Genomic DNA, 24,298 nt, shown 5'->3' on the forward strand with positions numbered 1-24,298 from the left:
GGTTTCATTCTCACTGTGTATTCAAGAATGGATTCACCCTTAAGCATAACCGTTACTTGGAGCATTCAGCACCATCTCTAATAAGGTAAAGAGGAATTCCTGGGAGTTTTAAGGGACATAGTTAAGCCAACAGTAGATAAGGGGAACTTTTTCTGGTGGAAGAATAGACTATTCAGGCTTGTTTTCTGGGGTGACAATGAAATAAGAGTGCAATTAAGGACTTTGTTCGTTAAATATACCCTTTGGGAAAAGGGAGGCAGAGTCCAAAGCGCATAAACTTTACTCTCCAAAGTAGGCAAGGCGGTGGGGGTGGGGGTGGGGGTGGGTGGGGAGGGTGGGAAAAAACAAGAGAAAGCTGTTAATCATCTGTGTTTTACATAAGACAAGCAAAGTCCAATCATGCTGCATGTCCTTAACCACACAAATTCTGCTGATTTTTGTACACTCTTTCAGAGGGCCAGACACAAACCAAAAACAGCCTTTACGGTACGTAAATAATTTCTTTAAAAATCAGATATATTTTATAAAATTCACTGATAACTAGAATTGGGAAAATTCCCAGTAACTGCATATTCTTTTAAATAAACATCTACTTTCTCATTTATTTTGTATATCTCTGCTGAATTGCAGAACATATAATGCTTATATCATTCAAATGAAATCAAATGAAGGTCCCACAGTTATCGAAGAGATACAAATACAAAAAGTAGGTGTTTGTAAGCAAACTCCAGATATCTGGACTTGTTTCAACATGTTTATACTTGCCCATTACAAGGATTCACTTGCAATATGTGACATTACTAACTATATTGATTTTACTAAGTATCTATATTTTTCTTTCAAACAAATGGTCATTTGGCTTAACAGTCCTTGGTTTAACAGTTCTGTATTTCTTGGTCAGATATTATTTTATAGGGAGCTATCTTAAATAAATTTAAAATGCATGAAAAGAAGCAGAAGCACAATGCAGATGGAAATAACCAGGAGATCACTGCATCCAGCCAGGGTCATGAATCTGAAGACGAACAGTAAGTATTCTTAAACATTGTAAACATGTTCTGCATTGAAGCTTATAAGATTACATTATTTTATTTTATACTTTATTTTATTTATTTTATTTTACTTTATCAGGAAAGCCTAATAAGAGAAAGCTTTGTATCAACTAAGAATACACTGATTGACACATTCATTTGATGCAGAAAGATCTTTTATCTTTTTCTTTCAAGGACTAAGTGTCCACAGTACTGACTGCAGTTTATTGAAAAACATTTATAAAATATGACAGAAATTATGTTGGAATGGACATCTTGAATACAGTTATGTCATCAGCTAAAAAATTATTTTAAAATTTTTAGTATGGCAGGGAATCAGTATTTTACATATCTTGAACATTTTGTTTATTCCTCATCCCCCATGTGCAAAAATTTGATTTCATAAGTTATCTTCCTCCTTCCCATTTTGAAAGCTATATGATGTTTCAGTTCACAACTCCCGTGATCAGATGGTGGAACCACCAGCCCTTGTTGTTGTTGTTTCACCCTTGAGAGGGGTGAACTGGGAAGAGCTTGACTTAAATTTACAGCAGTCAGGAGCTGATGCTATTTATATACCTGGAGGTTTGAATACAAACCTCTCAAGAATGCTCAATAAATCATATTCATTTTACGCACAATTGTTTCCTGTAAAATTATTTCATAATTATATTTTAATTTAACTTCATTAATGTATTGCATTAGTATATCTGCGAAATGCCACTTCTTAAATGCACTAAAACTATCATACCTTTTAAGCAAGGAAAAGAAGAAGAAGAAAGCGAAAAATGTTAAGATGGTCAGCCCATTTACACTGGTAAGATTTATTCTGTCTCTATGTGTGTCCTTATATATACACTCATGCACATTTCAAAGTGTAAACAAAAAATGGTTAAAATTATGTTAGAGTACTGTATATATGGTCTTGTATCTACCAAATACTTTGATACTACAGAATATTGGATATAGTAGGGCAATCAAGCAGTTCATGTCGTGGATGTAGTTTTATTAAAGAAGCTGTCTTATTACTGATACGGACTCTTAGTAATCTTCCCTTTGTAAGTTATCATGCTAAACACACCTGTACTACATTTTTTTGGTGAAAGGTAGGGATTTCCCTGTTCAGTCATTTCGTCTGACACAATGAAAAGGGCGTCCATATACCTAAGATTATGTGTCATCTTGCCCTCTAAATTACCTGAGTCAGGTACTTATCGCACTAATTAGCCCCATTAAATGTTATTCAGTCACCTGAGTCAGCAGTAAAGGACAACTCCATGGCACTGATGAAACTTAAAAATTGTGTACTACTTTACTTTAAATTCTGGAATTTTTAAATTTTTCTGTATATTTTTAAAAAGGTAACCTGTTAATATTTAATCAATGTAAATCCTAGGTTCTCTGTTAATAATACTGAAACGTTTTATATTTTGTAGGTTTATTGTGCATAATGCACAGCAATGACATACCAAGTAATAGAAATAAAATGATGGTCCATGATGCTAGCCAATGCCCAATTTCTCTGCTTTGCTATACCACCTTGCACTTGTACAATTACATCCTAGCACTATAATTTACAACAGTGAATGGAGTATTTTACAGAACAGAATAAAGCCAATGATTTTGTAACAGATGAACTCAAACTTTATATAAGTTCAGTGGCAAGAGGTATTTAGGATTTCAGTACATTTTGATATCTGTGGTACATTAGGAACAGTTTTTCTGACTCTAAAAATGAATTTACAGTAGAATTAATTATTGCCTTAATTATCACAGTGTCATTAAATTTTCTTATAATTTGAACTTTAAATGGCAAACTTAAAAAGGACAAATTTCTTATGCCTTGTTTTCATATGACCTTTCTTACCCAGGTGCAGATAATGATGCATTAAAATAGTACACTTCTCTGGTTTTGAGTTTATAGTACAAAAGTGCTTATATTAGAAGGATTTATTCCTCTACATTTTGTATGTTTGTTTGTACCCTGTACATTTGTAATATTACAAAACATGACAAATTGTTTTGTAAACTTAATTTCTAATCAGATAAAGTTGTAGTTTTGTGAAACTGGGTTGTACAACTGACAGCTTTTTCTTGACTTTCTTGACTTTGTAGACATAACATTGTGTTAACATTCTAATACCACAGTTAGAATTAATTTATCTTCTCACTCACAGTTTCGATACTCCAATTGGTCGGATAAATTACTAATGATACTAGGCACTCTCCTGGCAATAGCCCATGGAAGCAGTCTCCCTGTTGCAATGATAATTTTTGGTGATATGACTGATAGCTTTGTTGCTTCTGGAGACTCAGATTTTCCAGGTAAGAATATATGGGCTGTGAAGTGAACAATGGCTCATATTTGGAAAAGAGCCAGGGAGATTCAAGCATCTTGGCAGTAGATACTGCTGTCAGAAACCCTGACTTGCTACTATACTATGATGCAAATTAGTAACTCTTGTGTTTGTTGTAATAGTGATACACTATGGATTTTTTTTTCCTAATTCTTGGTTTCTGTGTTAGTAGATTTTTTTTTTTTCAAATTATCCACGAGAGTGCACAGTCAACAAATCATGTTTAACTGTGACTGTGGTAAATAGAAAGAGGCTGGGTTTCCATCTCCTTAGCATGAGTTCCTGTTGATTCCCTTGCATCAGATCTGACAATTATAATTCACAAGGTGAATCAGATCAGTAAGTAGATCCAACAGAAAATTTGCTACCAAAAATAAAAGTACTAATTTTCTTTTGGATCAATTTGTTGAATAGCCTCATTTGCTGAATCAGAAGTACAAAATCCAACCCAAAGGAGGGCTGTCATGCACTGCTGGATACAAGAGGGAGGAGTGATGCTGTCATTTTGGTATCAACACACAGTTAGACCAGATTACTTTGTCCTCTGAACTCATATATTAGACATTAAACTTGTGAACGTGTTCATTGCCTGAAATATTATCTAATAAAATTTTATTAAACATTTTAAGAAAAGGCTATGGTGATACAAAAAAATAAAGTATGTGAATATCTTCTTCCATTTTTGCTCTTATTATGCTGCTATAAGACAGAAACATGGGCATACTGCTTTTAAAAGAACAGGTAATTTATTTTTTACTCCTTCCCAAGTACAATAAATTGATCAGAATTTAATGGTGCAAATGCAAAATACTACAGCTGATGTCTTCTCAGAATATTGGTCATTAACTTCTTGGGTGGGGCAGTAAAATCTTAGGGCCAACACCAACATTATAGCCAATGTTTTCATAATGGGTTAAGCTATCTACAGTTACTGATTTGATATCAGTGTCTAGGTCTGTATTTTTAATGGGTTTTGGCATTATAAAAATGCCTTATGGTTTCAAAAAAAAAACCAACCACCAAACTGAACATTTAATGAATGCTCAGGAAGACCTTTTAATCTCAAACTACTATGATGTAGTTTTGTAGTCAGTGGAGTTATGCCTAATGTATATTGTGATAATAATTGTTTTTGAATAGGACGAAGCCTGAAATTGTCACACTCCTCCTGTCATTAAAATCAACTTGATTCAAAAGGAGATGTAGCAACTCAAAATTTGCTGAGCAGCATCAGGAAAACAAATTTGTTAAAGCTTGCTCTACTAAAAGTATTTACTCTTTTCTTCCTTTCTAAGGAAACATCTCTGCAGTGAATTCCTCTTTTGATTTTCTTGGCAAGTTGGAAGAAGATATGACAAGGTAATTAGAAATTGATATTTCCTCTTCTTTTTTAATGTAGGCACACATTTCTATTCAAGTCATTCTTCTCCCACAGATGTTTTGCATACTTTAAACAACATAAAAGCAATGGTTCACTGAATAACGTATGTAACTAAAGATTTGCACATGAGATTATTGGAGACACCGGCAGGATTCTTGAACATCCCCAGCCACTCCCAACAACTTCCCTGTAATCTCTTGCTCTCACCCATCCCACCCCCTTTTCAGTGGTGCTTTGTGTCCTGATGCCATCTGCATTTCCTTCCTTCTTCCTTCTCTTCATCTGAATTTATAAACAGTAACTATTATGCTGAAGAATGATATTATCATCCATCGATTCCTTGAGCTATGGCGATTCACTGATAAAATGCAGAATTAAAATTGCCAGATAGCACCTACATTTCTGCCAAAGCATCAAGTTCACCTAAATGACCTGGATTACAGAAAATACAGAATAGATTATATGCAACCTTAAATCTGGCATTCTAGAGCTGGCAATAGCAGAAGACAATAGTCTGTAGGTACATCTGCTACAAAGCTTCATAAAGAAAAGTTCAAAGAAGCAGAAACATCAGCTACCAATAAATGTGTTTTGTTAAGGGGCTTTATTAACCACTGTTCATAGACTTGGTTTATGCAGGATGTCTAAGGATCATGTGCCATTTCTTGTACCACTTCAGCTTCTTCAAGTTGAAGTCTGTTCCTCATTAGGTATTGAAAACACCTGACATCAAAGGAATGCTGATGTGGTCTTCAAGGCAACTGTCTTTTCTGAAGAGAAGGAGAAGATAAGGCATTCACTCTAGTAACTCTTGCTGTTTTATATTGAAGTGCATTATCATTTCTGTTAACAGTGGACTGTAAGTTTACAGATCATTTAGATTAAGTAGTTAAGTTTTCTTTACCCTAAAATAAATGAGCAAGAGCTAGCGAGGAAAAGGCTGTTACTTAGAAATTTAGAACCCGTATGTAATGAGAATGAACTGGCAGGGAATTGGCAATTATATTTTATAAGAGAGTATGGACACACAGTGTTTCTTGCTCCCACAACGTCGGTCTCTGACATAAATGCAAATAGTGCATACACACCTTCAGCAGAATATATTTGTGCCCAGTAATTTGAAAGCAAATTTGAAGGCAAAATTACAGGACAAAATAATTTGTAAGTTGGTGAAGTTACTCTAACTGTTCTATGTTTAGTAAATACCTGATGCCTAGTTGCACAACACTTTTAAGGCCGTCTTATGTTTATTCTAAGGGAACTTTAACAATAGTTGTTCTTACTACATATGCAATTATAGAATATCTTTCCTGAAACTCACAAAGATCTTAGTCTCCAGCATATATTTTGACAAGTCCAGTAGTTTTATAAAGTAACATATAAACAGAAATTCCTGTTAAAATGTAAAATTAGATAATTTGAATTTAATTGAGGGTTCTGTTATTTCTGCAAATGTAAAAAATACCTATTTTATTTTCTCTATGGCAGTTAAATATTCTCTGTATTTCTACCTGTTTAATTACCTCTTTCTAATAACTGGTCTTCTGGTTGGATTACCTTTAAAACTATATCTCTTGCTTTTATAAATTTCTCTTCATTTTAAAGGTATTTGTGTTAGTGTTTTCATTTCTGCTTTGAAATGAAAGTAATGACACATCTTTAAAATCAACATATTTTCTTTTTTTTTCTGCTTAAGCATAACTAACCTGTAGCTTTTTGCTAATAATTTACTTTTATATCGATGCAGCAGTCTTACAATTACATGTAATATACACCATGAATATTTAGCCATTGGTTTTTGTGATGTTTTACAATCAGTTCAGTTACATTTTTCTGGTTTAGTTCTGGTGTAAGTTCACCTGTAACAGATTCTGGTGTCAGTTCTGAATCAAATCAAATCTGATGTGATGCTGTTTGAACATTTTAAAACTGTGTCTCAAATCCAGTTCCAGTTTGAGAAATATAGTGGTTCACACACTCCTTGGTTTTGATTTTACACCCTGCTCATAGCAGAGAGCTGAATTAATTTAAAAGTAAAATATCAGTTATGAATAAAATAGAGAGCAAAAGAATTTTTCATCTAATGACATTTGCTTGCAATAGATGTACATATAGTAATGCTGTATTCTCAAATCAGGAAATATTTACAACATCTGTGCATATATATATTTATATAGACAGGCATGTTTTATAATTCAAATATGTGTGTGAATATAGACATATATGATTAGGTCTGTCTATATCTGTTAAAACAAAAATGTTATGGAGTTTTTGGAAATGACACATTTAAGTGGAAATGGTATTATATCTAAAATATAGTTCTAAAATAATATTGTGAGAATAGATATACTATATTGACAAAATGAAAAAGTAATTCCTGTCTAACAATAGCTTCGTTTCATTTATTACATATCTGAAAGTTGATATTAAATACTACTTAGAGAAAACTTGGCAAGTTTTACAGAGAAGTGTAAATTCTAGTATAAACATATAAACTCTAAATCAGGTCTGAAACAGAAGTAGTAAGTGTCAAGCTAAATACAGACTAGTGAGGTAATTAAAACTCATTTCAGAGAATCTTGCCCCTTTTATTTTTCTTTCAGATATGCATACTACTATTCTGCAATAGCAGCCGGTGTTCTTCTTGCTGCTTATATCCAAACTTCATTTTGGACCCTAGCAGCAGGCCGGCAGATAAAAAAAATTAGAGAAAAATTTTTTCATGCAATTATGAGGCAGGAAATTGGATGGTTTGATGTAAATGATGTGGGAGAACTTAACACTCGTCTTCTAGAGTAAGTATACTATACCTTTCCCAATGTTATTTTGTCTTATTAAGTATGTATGAGTTACTATTTTTTAAATTTTTATTTATAAAGTGTATTATTTCATTGTGAAATGAAAGTTCACTGTGAAATTACATTATTTCATTGTCAAATGAAGTTTTCAAGTTTCTCATGGAGAGTCTCAGAGACTGAACTTCTAATACTTCTGATACTGGACTGCCACAAGGATACCAGAAAAGCATTTTGATAAGTTCCCTTGAACTCTGAGGATGACTAAAGCCCAACCTATGAGATTACCCGATAAAGAGAAAACACAGTTCATTTCTGCGCATACTCAGGACTGAATAAGGTGGTGACTGACCCCAGCAGTATGAACAGCTTTAACTGCCTGACAAGTTATTCCTTTCTCTTTTCCTACATGAAAGGCTTTATCTTGTCTTTCCAGATATCCCACAGTTTCCAAATAGATAAAAAATTTAGAATTAAGAAAGTAGAAGTAACTTTGCACTGTAGGCAAAATTTCAACCTTTTCTGACAAAAACAGGTTTATAGTATTACGTTTTCACAAATAATGTAGAATTTTCCTTGACCACACTACAGAGTGCCTTATCTTGAAGCAAACTGTTGTTTGGAAGTAATTGAATAATAAAGACTGTCCTTTACATAGATGCCCATGTAACAAAACTGAAATGCTTTCTTGTGCTTTTCCTTCCTGTCTGGATGTAATTTGTTTTTCAGTGATGTCTCCAAGATCAGTGAAGGAATAGGTGATAAAATTGGATTGCTTGTTCAATCACTAACATCATTTGTAGCAGGATTTGTTGTTGGTCTCATAAGAGGATGGAAATTAACCCTTGTAATACTAGCAGTCAGTCCTGTCCTGGGACTTTCAGCAGCACTCTGGGCAAAGGTAGGTTAACATTCAGTGTCAGGTTTTATATTAATGAGAGATAATGAAATAAATTTACATATCTGTAATTCTTACTGTTAGAATGGGTTACTTAGAACAATTCTAGCTTTAAACAACATCTATGTACATAAGCTTTTAGATGAACTGTATATAAGTACCCTCATGTAGTTTGAGTATTATAATTCCCATAGATTTGGACAGACTTGTTTGATTTGAAGCTGTGATTCTGTGAGTGTAGCATATTTTTATATAGAAAAGAAAGTAAGCTATACGAGTAGAATCCACATCTGTAACTGTTAAACTTCATCCACATGAGTACTTGTTCTGTGGAAAGGAATAATTGCACCACCTGAAAAATAAGTGAATAAATTAGACCAAGACTTGGTCTCAGACACAGAGTTTCTTTTCAGAGTTGTTAACAGCTTTGGTAAGAAACTTTAGGCAGACTTAGGTGAGAGAAGTACTAAATTACCATGGGACTGGAGTGACTTACATTATTAGTTTGGAAACCTTTGCCTTTAGATATCTATAATATTTTATTTTCCTTACATTTCAAAGATCATATAAGCCTTCTCTGTCTTGAGTATATTGGGCAAAGGTAGGATTAGAGAAATACGTGCTACATATGTCTACTGTCTAAGAGACTTCATGGACTGTGGCTAGTTAATGTGAGCTATAGAGCCCTCTGGCTAGGGTAGACAGAGATGAGAATGAGCTGAGGAGATATGCCAGGGGAGAACCACACCAGCTCAGTATGAGGAGTCACTAAGTGAAAGAAGAGTGGAAAATACAGCCCTTCGTTGTTGAGAATGGGTAATGTTGAATTATTTGATTGAATTCATAATGTACTTAAGGATTTTGATATTGAACATTCTGCGCTCATACATAATATAATCAAAAGGCTTCATCTTGGAAGAAAGTAACTGTGATAAAAGCCATTATGAAGTGCCTGAGCTCATTCTGTTTTTCTTAAGTCAAAATATTTGATCCTGTATTAGGTTCTCTCTGCTTTCACTGACAAAGAACAAGCTGCATATGCAAAAGCAGGTGCTGTTGCAGAGGAAGTTCTGGCAGCAATCCGTACTGTAATCGCTTTTGGAGGACAGGAAAAAGAAATTAAAAGGTAAGAGCAATATTTGCTTTCAGCAGCTGATTTTAAAGTACTTGCTTAAGATGGCTTGAAATTTTCTTGTATCTTTGCTGTTGAAAGTCTGTCAAAAGAAATAAATCTTGTGCTTCCTGCATTTTTAGGTAATGGGAAATTGTCTGTTATGGGCTATGATAAGTTTCACTACATGTTGAAAGACAGTTATATTTCTAGAAGATGACAAAAAAAGTTGAAATATTTTCTCTAGAAAGTGTACAAGCTCCTTTAAGCATCACACAGTGAGAACTTTAGACCAAAAAAAAGGCCCTGCCATTGATACCTGATACTGGCTTCAGAAGAACATAACAGCCTCCTCTAATTGGAGCAACATAGCCACATTATTAAATCCTTGGAATACTTTACAAATAAGATAGTCTTAGGACTTACTATATGTGATTAGATAGAAGGAAGTTGGGAGACACTGAATCCTTGAATAGAATAAATAAGGGAAATATACTAAATAGACTAGTTTATTATCAGTAAGAATTGTGTAACCAAGCCAAAAATGAACTGAGCATGCCCAGAGGCTGAGTTCAACCAGCAGGCATGGTTGGGAAGACTATCGACAACCACTAGAGGAGCCCAGAAGACCACCAGTGAACATGAATGCACGTGCGTTAAGGACATTTGCATATGTTAATGTATTCCAATAATAGTATGAATATGGTAATTATTTACTAGAAGTTTAATGAATATGTACGTTTTGATTGTATATAACTCCTGTAGTAGAGCAACTTGGTGTGCACACTAAGCAGAGCAATCCCCTGTGCGCCCAGCACCACAATAAAAAATGCCTGCTTTCTAAAACTGTAAATTGAATTTTAGAGGGTTCTTAAATTTGCTGACTTATGGTATCACCATAAAAAGAGATGATAGTAACCTTGGTAATCTGGTTACTCAGTAGTTGTGAAGGTACTAATAAACACTTTCTCTATTTCCACTATACTGTAAGATATGATTCCTGTGATAAATTTTAACCTTTTATCTTAAGCTAACAATTTTAATCTCAAAACGTGTCATGAATGGTTCATGATCAAAGTTCACTGACCTCCAGGCTTTTTAAGGAACTTGAATGCCAGTCCCTGAACTGCAATGCCCTTCATTTCTGTATACCAGGTTGACTGATGTTGGTCTTTTTAAGAGTTACCTTAAATTGTCTGTACCTGACTACCAGGTTTACCTTTGCAGAGTCTTATTGTTATATATTGTATATATCTTCTACTTTTTGAGTGTTCTCTTTCTAATTCATCTACAGAGGTTTTGGTGCTGTGTGCCATGGTACAATTCTGAGTCTATTTTGAACTTTTGTCTTTCTTCCAGATACCATAAAAATTTAGAAGATGCTAAACGGATTGGAATAAAAAAGGCTATTACAGCTAATATTTCTATGGGTGCTGCTTTCTTACTGATATATGCATCATATGCACTGGCCTTCTGGTATGGAACTACCTTGGTCTTAAGTGATGATTACACTATTGGCAATGTTCTTACAGTAAGTATTGATGAGTCAATTTCCAATAATAGTGAGAAATACTAAAGAAAATACATTAAAGTGTATATTGGGAACTTCTTTAAGCTTAATAAGAATTATGTGCCAAACCAGCAAAATAGCATCCCTTTTTCTTAAAAAATAAGATTCTCGCCACAAAAATTTACGTTGTTTCTATAGTATCTCAAAATCTACATCAAGCCAAATAAAACATGTATTATTTTCAACTGTTTCTACATCTTTTCTGACTTCCATAAGATCAGACTGATATAGAAACAGCTCAATCAAAAATTGAAGTACGGTACCCTTCCTAGTTGCTATTTATTTTTAGATTTGTGGGGCTGAATATATTTTTATTTGATTGGAATGGTATTTTTATAACATGAACTTTGGTTCATGAGCAAATTGTGAACTTTGGGAAGGGTGTTGCCTTATTAGGTATCACATCTGTGAATGAACACTGTTGGAGAAAAGATGATGGGTGTTATGGACCTTTGCTCTGACATGCTTTGGCTGTTATGATCTCTGAACAGTGTGTTTTTATTACTTTTGGTTTGATACTAGCTGAAAGCAATAAACTGTGCTTCTTTGAGAAAATAATGTATTTTTTTTCCTTTTTCTGTTTTTTTTCTTGTTTGTGTGCACTAACTCTCTTTCATTCCAGCAGAGGGACCCTATTACTTTGAGATGGAGAAGTTGGATTTGTATACTTCTATTTCACTGTCACTTTGAAAGCAGAATGACAGTGCTTTGCATATCTGTCATTGTTCCATCGGAAGATATGCAATATGCTTTTCAGTCTTTGGAAAATCTTTTGCCAAAGAATGAATTAGTGCAATAAATTCCAAGACACCAACTGTAATTATACAATTTTTGGCATAGATTTTGCAGATCTCAGTCGCTTTTTCACTTCTTCCCAATATGTTTGCAACATTCACATTGTACAGGAACTCAGTTCTCAGCTGAGTCTTAAAAAACCCTTTTCTAAATGTTATTCTCTGTTTAAGAGAGACCCTTTCACTCTTTTCTTTAATTCTAGATACCTTAAATTTTCCTTAACAGGCACGGAGCCTCCTGACACAAAGATACCTAATGTAAATAAATAAATGTAATTTTCTGCTTAAATAAGAATTGGTATGTGTCACGACAAACATTTCTTTCAGGTATTTTTCTCTGTATTGATTGGAGCTTTCAGTATTGGACAGACTGCTCCAAGCATGGAGGCATTTGCTAGTGCAAGAGGAGCTGCCTATACAATCTTTAATATCATAGACAATGTGAGTATCTTTACCCTCACTCTCATTTCAAAAATGGGAGACCCTTTTTTTTAAGTACAGGCACTATTCATTGATATGAAATTAGTAAAAGTGTGTAAAATAAGCAGAAATATAAACATAAAAGCAGATAGAATGTGTAATTATTAGTAAGTTCCTCTTTGTCTTCTAGAGTTATCAGTTCTTTCTTTGAAGGTAAAAGTACTGGATCTCTGAATCACTTGGTGTTGGAGGTATTCTCTAATGTTTTTATCATCAAGGGCATGTCTATGTTACTATGTAGGTATGTGATTGCAGCTGATGTAGGTATATGACCGTAGGTTTCAAAGTATCAGTGGCACCACCAGTAGCGTGAGTGCTGGCAAAACAATAAAACATAAACTGATAACCTGGATACGTACTTCAGTTTCCAAGAGAGTCTGAAATCAGGGAAGCTGTGATTTTTCTAGCTAATGAAGCTCTATGAAATGCAATTGCATGTTTTGGATTATAGTTAAGACGTGCGTCAAGTTCTAGATCCATCCTAGCTAGAAACAAAACCACTGATAATCAAGAACTCTGCTTCTGCTTAATGGTTAGTGGATTGGTTCTTTCTCACACAAACTGTTTCAGCACAAAGGGCAAACTATAAATTAACAGTGTACGAACAGCTCATTAGAGGTGATCTGTTCAGGTTAATCATTAGGCAGTGAAATGAATCTCAAATTATGGCTAGCTGTGTGTGCAGACTTAAAGAGAATGTACAAAATGCACACAAAAGCTTAAATGGGGAAATTTAAAAAGTATTCTTGCATGAACAGATCATCAATGTAGTAATGAGGCAGCAAAACATCATGCAATTTACATGTTTCAGAAATCTCGCCTAAATTACTTTAAAATTACATTTAATATCTCTGCAGAATAATGGTACACTTTAGGACTTCTTTGTGGAAAAAATAATTAGGAAATAAGTTAAGTTTTTCTTTTTTTATTATTTTATTTTGCACAGGAACCTCAAATTGACAGTTATTCAGAGACAGGTTACAAACCAGACCACATTAAAGGGAGCGTGGAATTCCAAAATGTTCACTTCAATTATCCATCCAGACCAGATGTCGAGGTACTGTAAATGAAACTTTATACATATTACAGGTAAACGTGGATCATTTGTTAGAAAAAAAAAGTCACATAAGTAAAATTTTGTTGAAAAATATATAAATTCCAAGATGATTCTCTAATTTATATAAAACTGCCTGCCAAAACAGTGATTTTAGCTAGAATTATTTATACCTTAGCTAAACATGTTAAGTTTTCTGAATAATTTTCCATCTAAAGCTATAGTCAGTGTGGCTATGCAATAAAACTTAGACTTTTTGCTATCAGAATCTAAATTTATACATCTAACCCAAGTGTTTGTGTATAGTAATACTAATGAGAGTGGGTTTCAAATGTACCTGCAATGCATCTGTTAAGACTGTATCTCAGCCAGTTAAAGAAAGCAGATCCAGCAAGCACTTGTTAAATATGGAACAGAGATCAGAATCTGTATTTGTCTGTCTAGATAGAGAAAAAGCTTGCTTTTTAAAAGCACTGTCATAAATCCAGAGTCTTAATGTGGTGGAGGTAGAAGACATTTGAATGATTTCTGAAAATATTATCACAAAGAGTGTCTTTGCACTATGTAACTATTTCCTTCCCTACCTTAAGGAAAATCACTGACCTTGATAAAGGGATCTTTCTTACTTTTAATAGGCAGAAAGGAAAGTCACAGAGGTTTCTTTATAAGCCATTTCTACTTATAAATATGTTAAAATATTTTGGCTTTTCCTTCTATCAAGAAAGTGAATGAAGTAAATCTGCTTGATTTTTCTTCATATGGAAATATAAATGAAAAGACAACTATTGATTTCAGTGGATTATTGTATAAGTTTATACAGGTATGATACAATAGAGGTATCTCCCCCATGATTTTGGAGATAATAATTATAGGAAGTTAAGGCTATACCAAACATTTAGTAAGTATTTAATAAATTACAGTAAAGAGAAAAATCAGGAGGTCAAATAATTCAGGGTAGTTCCTTTCTGTCTAAGTTTAATCTATGTGACTTTCAAGGTAACTCTTCAACAGGATTAAATGCACTAAAGTAACTGCCAGACACGATAAAGACTGCAAGTTACTTCCTATCTCACTAGACTGGTTTATTAGCTGTCCATACCCTCTCTTCTGCATTTGCTTTAAGTTGTTAGAAACAGCCTAAATGGATTTAATTATAGTTTTTATTTTGGTATAGGAAAAAGTTTATGATCAGTAGTCCACTGAAATCAGTGGTAGTCCACAGGTTTTAGATCAACTTCTATTTGCTACTTTATTTACATTATATTTGTTGGAGTTGTTCTATACAAGGTCCATAGACTATAGCATTATGACCAGAAGATTAAATAAGGCTGATGCATAGATTTTCAATTGTTATTACTTATGTTGGACTTCTTGTTTTTGATCTAAAAATATTACAGCAAAATAAGACATACTAAAATTTATTATTTCTTTATGTCTGTGTCCTGGTTTCGGCTGAGATGGAGTTGATTTTCTTCCTAGTAGCTGGTATAGTGCTGTGTTTTGGATTTAGCTTGCTCACTCCCCCTCACGGTGGGATGGGGGAGAGAATCAGAACAGTAAAAGTGAGAAAACTTGTGGGTTGAGATAAAGACAGTTCCATAGGTAAAGCAAAAGCCATGCACACAAGGAAAGCAAACCACACAATTCATTCACTCCTTCCCATCGGCAGGCAGGTGTTCAGCCGTCTCCAGGAAAGCAGGGCTCCATCACACCTAACAGTTACTCAGGAAGACAAAATATTGTAACTCCGAATGTCCCCCTTCCCTGGAAACGGATCCCAGCAGCCTTTCTTACCTACCCTCCAATTCCAGGCTCCTGGCCCTGTTATCCCCGCATTGGAACAGCCAGGTGACAATGTGCTCCATGACTGAAATCTTGTCTCATATCTTGCAGCTCACTCAGGGATAGTGATCGGGTGGTTACCATCTCGTTTATGGGTTCTGCCTCTTCTTCCTCCTGTTCTTGTGATGGCCCTGGTTCATCTTGATCCCTTACTAAACGAGCTGATGTCCTTGTGTATTTCTTCATGTATATAGGGGTGACTGATGCTGGCATAGGTTGGTTCTCTGGTTCAGCTGCTGTGCCTGTCACAAGGGTTTGAGTAGCTGCAGTGCCTGTTGCTGGGGTTGGAGTAGGTGCAGTACTCATAGCAGGGGTAGGTCTCTGGATGGTATTCTTAAATAGTTGTTTAATCCTAAACAAGGTATGGACCACATGCAGGAGACATAGTAACAGGATCATGCTGGTTTGAACATCCCAAGGATATTCAAAATTCTCAAGAGCCATTGTAACTAGCCTGAAGGAGAAAGCAAAGGTGAAGGCACCGGGGAAAGTGCCCCCCCGTGTCTCCCCAATAAATTGGTTTTCTGAGAAGACATAAAAGGTATAAATATTAATAGTTTCTTAGAGATGGCTCCTAAAGTACGGGAATGACAACAGTTTTGAGTACAATCTCATGACCAATAATTTTGTCATACCATAAGCCAGTGTTACACAGTACAGCAATGCAATAACTTTAATCCAACTCCCAGAGTTGATAAACAGCACCACAGGGAGTGTGTGGCAAGTAAGGTGTTACGTACTATAACACTGAGAAGCACAACAGCTCTGAGAGCAAATGAATCAACATTGTGACCAGCTATTATTAAACTAATATAATGAATGCTTAGCACAAATTTGTTTTAACACTCTGTGGTCAGATCTGTTGTTACCTTGAACCCTTCAATCTCCATGTTGGGTGCAAAAAGATTGTTGTGGTTTAACCCAGCAGGCAGCTAAACACCACACAGCCATTCACTTACCCCTCCACCCAGTGGGATGGGGAAGAGGATTGTGAAAAATAAGTAAAATTCATGGGTGGAGTTAAAGGCGATTTAATAGGACAGAAAAGGAAGGCAAAATAATAATTAATGATAAAAGAATATACAAAACAAGTGGTGCACAATGCAGTTGCTCATCACCTGCCAACAAATGCCCAGCCGGTTCCTGAGCAGCAGTCCCCCCACCCTGGCCAGCTCCCACCAGTTCATACACTGAGCATGATGTCAAATGGTATGGAACATCCCTTTGGCCAGTTGGGGTCAGCTGTCCTGGCTGTGCCCTCTTCCCAGGTTCTTGTGCACCCAGCAGGGCATGGGAAGCTGAAAAGTCCTTGACTTAGTATAAGCACTACTTAGCAACTACCAAACCATCAGTGTGTTAGCAACATTATTCTCATACTAAATCCAAAACACAGCACTGTACCAGCTACTAGGAAGAAAATTAACTCAATCCCAACAGAAACCAGGACAACCTCTTGTTCCTAAACAGTGAGATATATTTCACTTTTGAAGCACACAAATATTGGTACTAAGTATGAAGAGGTAGTGCTGAGGGTAGAAATTTAGGAAGAGAGAGATGGTGGCAAGGACACAGGGCTGCCGAGTACTGGGAAGTATGTTGGGAGAGTATTGGAACATATTTGTGTATGATTGCATATTTAGAGTGATAAAATGTACTTAGCCATGATGCAGATGCTGATGTTCAAGTATGCAAAGTTCATTGTAGCTTATTCCTTCTAGAAGACTAATTAGCAAAAAATATGCTTTTCTCCAGTTCAATATACATTTCTAACCACAGAAGTTGTATGAAGTAGTAAAAGCTGTACAGACTGCTGTACACTTTTTGTCGTGTAAAGTAGAGACAAAACCCCTCTATTCCTGTTTTCCTATTGCTGTGTCTTCTTGCTTCTCAGGTAAGCAGGTTAAGCAGAAAGATGGGCAAAATTAAATATACATGGCATGGACATGCTACCTGTGTGTCTGTTCTCCAGCCCCACTACACAGCCCAATACAGGTTATATTGCCGAAAACAAAATGAGAAAGCAATTGCATGGCACCGAACAGCTACATTTGCCCTTTGTAAGAGTCCCAAGGAAGGCAAAACTTTGTATCTTCCATGGTTGTGAAATTCTATAAATTCTATATTTTATGATGACTAGTACAGAAATGTGCAATGAAATGTCACCTTTGTAAAGAAAACCCACCAACAGTTCAAATCAAATGGGGAAAAATTAAGGATACTTGAAGGTTACTAAAATTACTGTCCCTCCAAAACAGTGTAAAGTATATTCTGTCACCTTTAACCATGAATTTTACTGTACAATAGTTTTCCTGTAGTTTGCATGGTTCATTAAAGAAAAAGGTGAGGCAACATAATACGGAAATATTGCATCATATAATTTTTATATTATATTTTAGTTGTGGGTAGTAATCATATTATTATTATTTTGTCATATGAACCAGTTCATGATATGGGTAATTGTGTAGCATGTTGTATAATACATTGATATTAGACCAACTGTGATGTAAATATGAAAAAAATTAAGCTGAAATAATTAGTTATCAAAAATTTAAACCCATGTTTATAAATTTTTTGTACCAGATTCTGCTATAAATATGAAGGGTATTTTATTGTAGTCTTTAGAGATTCTTCAAATTTACGCTGACATTTTTACATACTCTTGTGCTTTTGGTTACCTTTCTTACGTGCACAGATACTGAAGGGCTTGAATCTCAAGATCAGTTGTGGCCAGACAGTGGCCCTGGTTGGTGGCAGTGGCTGTGGGAAAAGTACAACTGTTCAGCTCATCCAGAGATTTTATGATCCCAAGGAAGGCACGGTAAGATACCTCAAGTGAGATAACTGCTCTGTGGGTCACAGTTGTTGGAAGTCTAGTTCTGGCCTCACTGCCCTTGTTCCAACGACACAGTAAGGTCACCCCTGAAAAGTCACGTGCCAACCTGGGGAGAGGTTCCTTGACCAAACACAGTTCACAAACACAAACAAATCACTTAGTAAACAATTTATTTTCCACTCCTTTTGTTTAGGTTACCATTGATGGGCAGGATATTAAAACCTTAAATGTAAGATATCTGCGGGAGATTATTGGTGTGGTGAACCAGGAGCCCATGCTCTTTGCCACTACTATTGCAGAAAATATTCGTTATGGCCGTGAGGACGTCACCATGGAAGAGATTGAAAAAGCTACCAAAGAAGCGAATGCTTATGACTTCATCATGAAGCTACCTAACGTAAGCAAACCAGCTGACCAGAAAGAATTCCTCCTGAACCTCCTTGTGCCGAATAGTTCCTTAGAAGGGATCCTTATAAACAGAGGAAGCTATCTCTGGAGCTGTGAATAAGCAGAGCTATGCAGACCTTCCTCATAACTTTTAAGAATAATGTTAATTTTAAATCTTCAGGTCATGGCTTGGTGGGCATTTGAAGAACTATTAGCATTCCAGGGATATAAACAACTAGGCAGGTATATCCAAGTGGGAGTTTATTCTGTAGTGTCTTAGAGGAAGGAGAAGATGCTGCCAGGGATACTGTTACCGATGTGCCTTTTCTTTACACTGCCTTTCTTTGATGAAAGGACTGTGCTGCTGAGTTTTGGAAACGTGTTGTTGTCTTGTAGAAGTTTGAAACTGTGGTTGGAGAAAGAGGGGCACAGCTGAGCGGAGGCCAGAAGCAAAGAATAGCGATTGCCAGAGCTCTAGTTCGCAATCCTAAAATTCTTCTTCTTGATGAGGCAACGTCAGCTTTGGATACTGAGAGTGAATCGGTTGTGCAGGCAGCACTGGACAAGGTCAGTAGCGTTCTAAAATGAAGCAGGTAAGCAGGAGCTTAATATTTACTTTTTTTTCCCAGAGATTTATTGAAAGAGCTGCAAGAAAGAGAGACCCTTAAAAAACACAAAAGGTAAACTTGGATTTGGCAGATATTCTCTGTACAGCGAATGTTTGAGATCCTGCAGGTATTACAGAGAGGAATCTTGTTTCAAGTGAGAAGATAGCATTATATTTTCTGCATTATTAAGCTTAAATTAAAGTTTTCTTGGCATAAATACCATCCCCTGCAAGTATCTGTTTTACTGACATGCATGTTGTTGTCAGTCACCTACTTAATTAACAACTTGTGTTGAAGCCTGACAGACAAGGCGTGCGCTACCAGCCATAATGTCATAAGTGACTTGGCAGGAAAAGCTCCAAGGAAACATTTCATAGAATCATAGAAGGGTTTGGGTTGGAAGGAACCTTTAGAGCTCATCTAGTCCAATGCCCATTTGCTTCAGTTAACATGAATATTTCTAGGTGCTTGCTTTGTATTTAATGTAGAGCTGTCTCACTATGGGAGTGCAACTCAGGAGTGTCTATATTCATACTGGGGCTGTACCCCCAAATGGTATTCTGAATTTACTCAGTTGGATTCTGCTGGAGTACTGTAATACTTCCTGCTGCTAGAGGAAGACAGTTTGAGGAGAATTATTAATGGAAATACATTTAATAGGGAAGTTATCTGCCTAGCTTTTCTTGGTCATGTTATCTTATAACTTTGGATCCTCATAAACCCTTGCAGAAGACCCAGGGACTCGTAGAATCATGGAATGGTTTGGGTTGGAAGGGACCTTTAAAGATGCCCTAGTTGAACCCATGTGCCATGGGCAGGGACGTCTTTTATCAATCAGGTTACTCAAAGCTCTGTCCAACCTGACTTTGAACATTTCCAGTGATGGAGAATCCACAGTTTATCTGGGCAAACTGTTCCAGTGTCTCACCACCCTCATCATAAAAAATTTCTTCCTTATATCCTATATAAATCTATCCTCTTTCAGCTTAAAACCATTGTCTCCTGTCCTGTCACTACAGGCCCTGGTAAAAAGTCTCTCTCCATCTATGTTATAAGCCCACTTTATATACTGAAACGCCACAATAAGGTCTCCCCAGAGCCTTCACTTTTTCAGGCTGGACAACCCCAAGTCTCTCAGACTTTCTTCATAGGTGAAGTCTTTTAGCACTCTGATAATTTTTGTGGTCCTCCTCAGAACTCACTCCAACAGGTCCATGTCTTGTACTAGGGACTACTAAGCTGGACGCAGCACTCCAGGTGGGCTCTCACTACAGCAGAGTACAGTGGCAGAATCATCTCCCTCGACCTGCTGGCCATGCTTCTTTTGATGCAGCCCAGGATACAATTGGCTTTCTGGGCTGCAAGCGCACATTGCTGTCTCATGTCCAGGTTTTCAGCCACCAGTATTCCTAATCCCTTCCCTGCAGGGCTGCTCTCAATCCACTCATCCCCCAGTCTGTACTGATATTGAGGATTGCCCTGATGCAGGTGCAAGGCCTTGCACTTGGCCTTGTTGAACTTCGTGAGGTTGACATGGGCCCACTCCTCAGGCTTTACAAGGATGCCATCCCTTCCCTAAAGTGGATCAACTGCACCACTCAGCTTGGTGTCATCCACAGACTTGCTGAGGGTGCACATGATGCCACTTATCTGTGTCAGTGAGGAGGATATTAAACAGTACTGGTCTCAGCATGGACTCTTGAGGAACATCACTGAAAACGAACTCCATCCAGGTTCCAACAAAATTCCACTGCTTGTGATCATTACTTTGATTATTTAAACTAAAATTTGCTTGATCATTTTAATACAGCCTGGTAATTAAAATGGCAAGCTGTGACTTTTGATACATTATGCACAGTAGGCTTATATATATCCAAAGATAGTTAGTTGAAATGTATTTCACATGAAATTGTAGAGAATTATATTTTCACTGAAGCTACCTGAGTCGGCAATAACTTAGATCTTAAAAGACTGAAATTTTTTAAATATGAGTGTGAAATATTTTCTAATGCTTCAGAGTATAAACTATCCTGCACAAATTAAAATTTTAAATGAACAACTATGGGCTTAAACATAAAAACTTTTATGTTTTTCAAAATTTTAAGGTCTGTAACATTCTAAAATTTTAAATATTGAGAATTTTGTTTAGAAATTTGTGATGAAAATTTGATGGTTTTATGTGCCACAGTGAAAGATCGTCTCTAATATTAATTTTCAAGCTACAGATTATATTTCTGTTTTAAGGTACTAATTAAAATCTGTTTTTAAATTTTTTTTTGAAAAATATATCTTTCTGTGAACCATTTTAATGTTTCCCTGTAAATACTCTTATTAAATATTGTTTTTTTCTAGGCAAGGGAAGGACGCACCACTGTTGTAGTAGCTCATCGACTGTCAACTGTCCGAAATGCAGATCTTATAGCTGTGTTTGAAAGTGGAGTTATCGCAGAACAAGGGAATCATTTTAAATTGCTTGAGAGAAAGGGAATCTACTACAAACTCGTTAACATGCAGGTATTTTTTTTCTCGCTAGCTGTTGCCTCATTTTCTTTTTTTTATTTCATGCCCATAGTTATTGTATGCTATCCAAAGTATGGGGGATTCTGCAGCGTGTTTTGTAAACAGCAAGAAAATATGTGCTTTGAAAGGAGAGCAGTACTTTGAGAGAGAAGACCACTGGTTTTGATACCAGACCTATTTAAATCCAGGAGAGTACGTCTTTCCACTGAAACAATCAAAGTTACTTTTACTTTGACTACCTCATAATTTTGAAAGCTCAAAGTAACAAATGAATAATTAATCGTAGCATCTTGTTCTTCCCTCTTTTAGGCAATAGAAGCTGAAGTTCCATCATCAGAAAAAGATGAGAATGCACTTAGTGTCAAAAAAAGTGAATATGAACCAGAATTTGAAGAATCCGCAACAAAAGGATTGAGAAGACGATCAAGTCGGAGAAGCATGGAAAAGCCAGGAGCACAAAATGGTGATTCTGATGAGAAAACTAGTCCACCTGTAAGTATCTTCGCAGAGCTGTTAGTGAACTTTGATTTCTTTCAACGAAGTACGTTAAAATTAAATTCATTCTCCTGCTCTGAAAGGTACAGGAAAAAGGAAGCACTTGATAGGGGTGAAAAAACACATGAGAATTATCTAATTCTAAATAGCCTTTAACTGATAATATTAATAACTTGTTTTGTTATTCTTACTATGAATGATTATACAAATAAAATGGGACCTTAAAAATCTGTAACAAGGATGAGTTTATTCTTGAAAATCAGTTTGCTATAGAAGAAATACACTTACATATATTTGCATACCATACCACATAGTCTATACAGGTTAAACATTCATTTTTGGATCAGAAACAGAACATTTGATCCAACTTACAACTCTTACAACAATCCTTACAAAACCACCATACAACAAATATGATTGCATTCATATTTGCAGCAAATACTTTGCCATTATAAATTGCTTAATGAACAGTTACTTGAATTAATCTAGTCATGGATTACACATAACAATACGCCCAGAATGAATAGTTCAGTTACTATTAACCAATACCAAGAGTATTGATCAATGACAATGATATAGGTAAACTAAAATAAAACTACAAGAGCCATAGGTATATTCTAACAGCTCTTTCTTCTTTGTATTAAAATAATAAAAATAAATGTACAATCAGTTAATTATTCCTGTTATTAAAAAGTATACATTTTTACTTCCCATGTGTAGATGCTAGGAAATTGACTATTAATCTCTCTTTTTCTCCATATTTCTCCAAATACATACATGTCTGGCCTAACAGAATTCCCATTTTTTAGGATGAAGAATTGCCTCCAGCTTCATTTCTGAAAATTATGAAGTTGAACAAAACTGAATGGCCATACTTTGTAGCTGGAACTTTATGTGCAATTATCAATGGAGCTTTACAACCTGCATTTGCAATCATATTTTCAGAAATTATAGGGGTAAGTTTGAATAAAATATGCAAAAAACTATAAACTCCACAAAATTTATTTAATCACTGCATAATGAACCTAGGGAGTGGATGCAGCACTATTACAAAAATCTGAAGAATTATATGAGATTTACAAAATTCTAAAAATCTTGCTACAACCTGAAATTTGTTTGTTATACCTATAATCATATGTAACATATGCTCAAAATTTGTATTAATATAAATTACTACCAAACATAGTTATTGAGAAATATGGGAGTATTTTAGATTACTAGTTGATTTTTAAAAAAATGTTGTTTTAAATATTGCTTTATAGATTTTTTCAGAAACTGACAAGACCGTTTTAAGAGAAAAGAGCAACTTATATTCAGTGCTGTTTTTAGTACTTGGAATCATTTCCTTTTTTACTTTCTTTTTTCAGGTATGTTTTATTATTTTAGTTCTATTATAATTGTTCATCATGTTTTAGAAACCAGATCTGAAATATACTAAAAATTTGTTTCTTCTTAATACGTGTCTCCAACTCAAACCAGAACCTGCATTTATGGTTCTAGGTGTGCCTTGTGCTGAACTGAATCTTTTTTGAGCTAGAGGTCCAGATGTGTTAGAGAGCTTCCAACCTATTCTGACCTCTTACCTTCAGAACTTCTGCTCTTCTTCAGCAAACACATCTCAGCATGAAACTGGATTCTCTCAGTCTTTTTTCCATTGCCACCTAATGGCCAATCCCTCCAGCCTTTACACTATACCGCTCCCTTCTTACCCTTAAGCCCTCCTATTTGAATCTATTAGTATTTGCAGATCTACCAGTCTCCTGCCTTAGCTCTCCAATTTTTTACTCCCCTAATCCCTTCCCCATTCAAGTCTTATCTGAGTCCCCTCCAAGATTCCCAGGCCTAGTTCCTCAAGTAACACCCATCATGCTGATATTCAGCTCCTCCTGCTTAAAAACTAATGGTTGAACAGAAATACCCCGTCCCCTGCTTTCACTGATCTCTGTAGCCATCTCAACTTTTATAAAAAAGGGTATTTTAACTTTACCCTAATTCTAATACGTATCTAACTCCTACAACTGTGCCACAGTGGGGAAAAAAAAAAAAGAAAAAAAAAAGGTATTAGTCATATATTTTATGTATGTCATGCAGGTGATGTATGTATTTTCATATATAATCTGTTTTATAATTTCCGAATATGTT

The 24,298-nt window shown here is 35.6% G+C and overlaps 1 protein-coding gene across 3 annotated transcripts in view; it reads left to right on the plus strand.

The window, feature by feature from the left end:
* The first annotated feature begins 380 nt into the window (after nt 1-380).
* Nucleotides 381-24,298, plus strand: part of LOC104041046 (ATP-dependent translocase ABCB1) — a 45,354-nt gene continuing 21,436 nt past the window's right edge. The window contains exons 1-18 of one of the 3 annotated variants that reach the window (XM_064444683.1): nt 381-486; nt 902-1,028; nt 1,791-1,848; nt 3,209-3,356; nt 4,684-4,747; nt 7,373-7,564; nt 8,294-8,465; nt 9,464-9,588; nt 10,933-11,104; nt 12,265-12,378; nt 13,364-13,474; nt 18,006-18,131; nt 18,340-18,543; nt 18,930-19,100; nt 21,494-21,655; nt 21,971-22,153; nt 22,966-23,112; nt 23,419-23,523. In XM_064444683.1, the coding sequence (XP_064300753.1) occupies nt 940-1,028; nt 1,791-1,848; nt 3,209-3,356; nt 4,684-4,747; nt 7,373-7,564; nt 8,294-8,465; nt 9,464-9,588; nt 10,933-11,104; nt 12,265-12,378; nt 13,364-13,474; nt 18,006-18,131; nt 18,340-18,543; nt 18,930-19,100; nt 21,494-21,655; nt 21,971-22,153; nt 22,966-23,112; nt 23,419-23,523 (2,343 nt within the window). In that variant the 5' untranslated portion in view covers nt 381-486; nt 902-939. The remainder of the gene's footprint in view (nt 487-901; nt 1,029-1,790; nt 1,849-3,208; nt 3,357-4,683; nt 4,748-7,372; nt 7,565-8,293; nt 8,466-9,463; nt 9,589-10,932; nt 11,105-12,264; nt 12,379-13,363; nt 13,475-18,005; nt 18,132-18,339; nt 18,544-18,929; nt 19,101-21,493; nt 21,656-21,970; nt 22,154-22,965; nt 23,113-23,418; nt 23,524-24,298) is intronic. The other 2 variants (XM_064444681.1, XM_064444682.1) reach the window with 2 other exon arrangements.

Source organism: Phalacrocorax carbo, chromosome 2, assembly GCF_963921805.1.
Source record: "Phalacrocorax carbo chromosome 2, bPhaCar2.1, whole genome shotgun sequence".
Classification (NCBI taxonomy): Eukaryota; Metazoa; Chordata; class Aves; order Suliformes; family Phalacrocoracidae; genus Phalacrocorax; species Phalacrocorax carbo.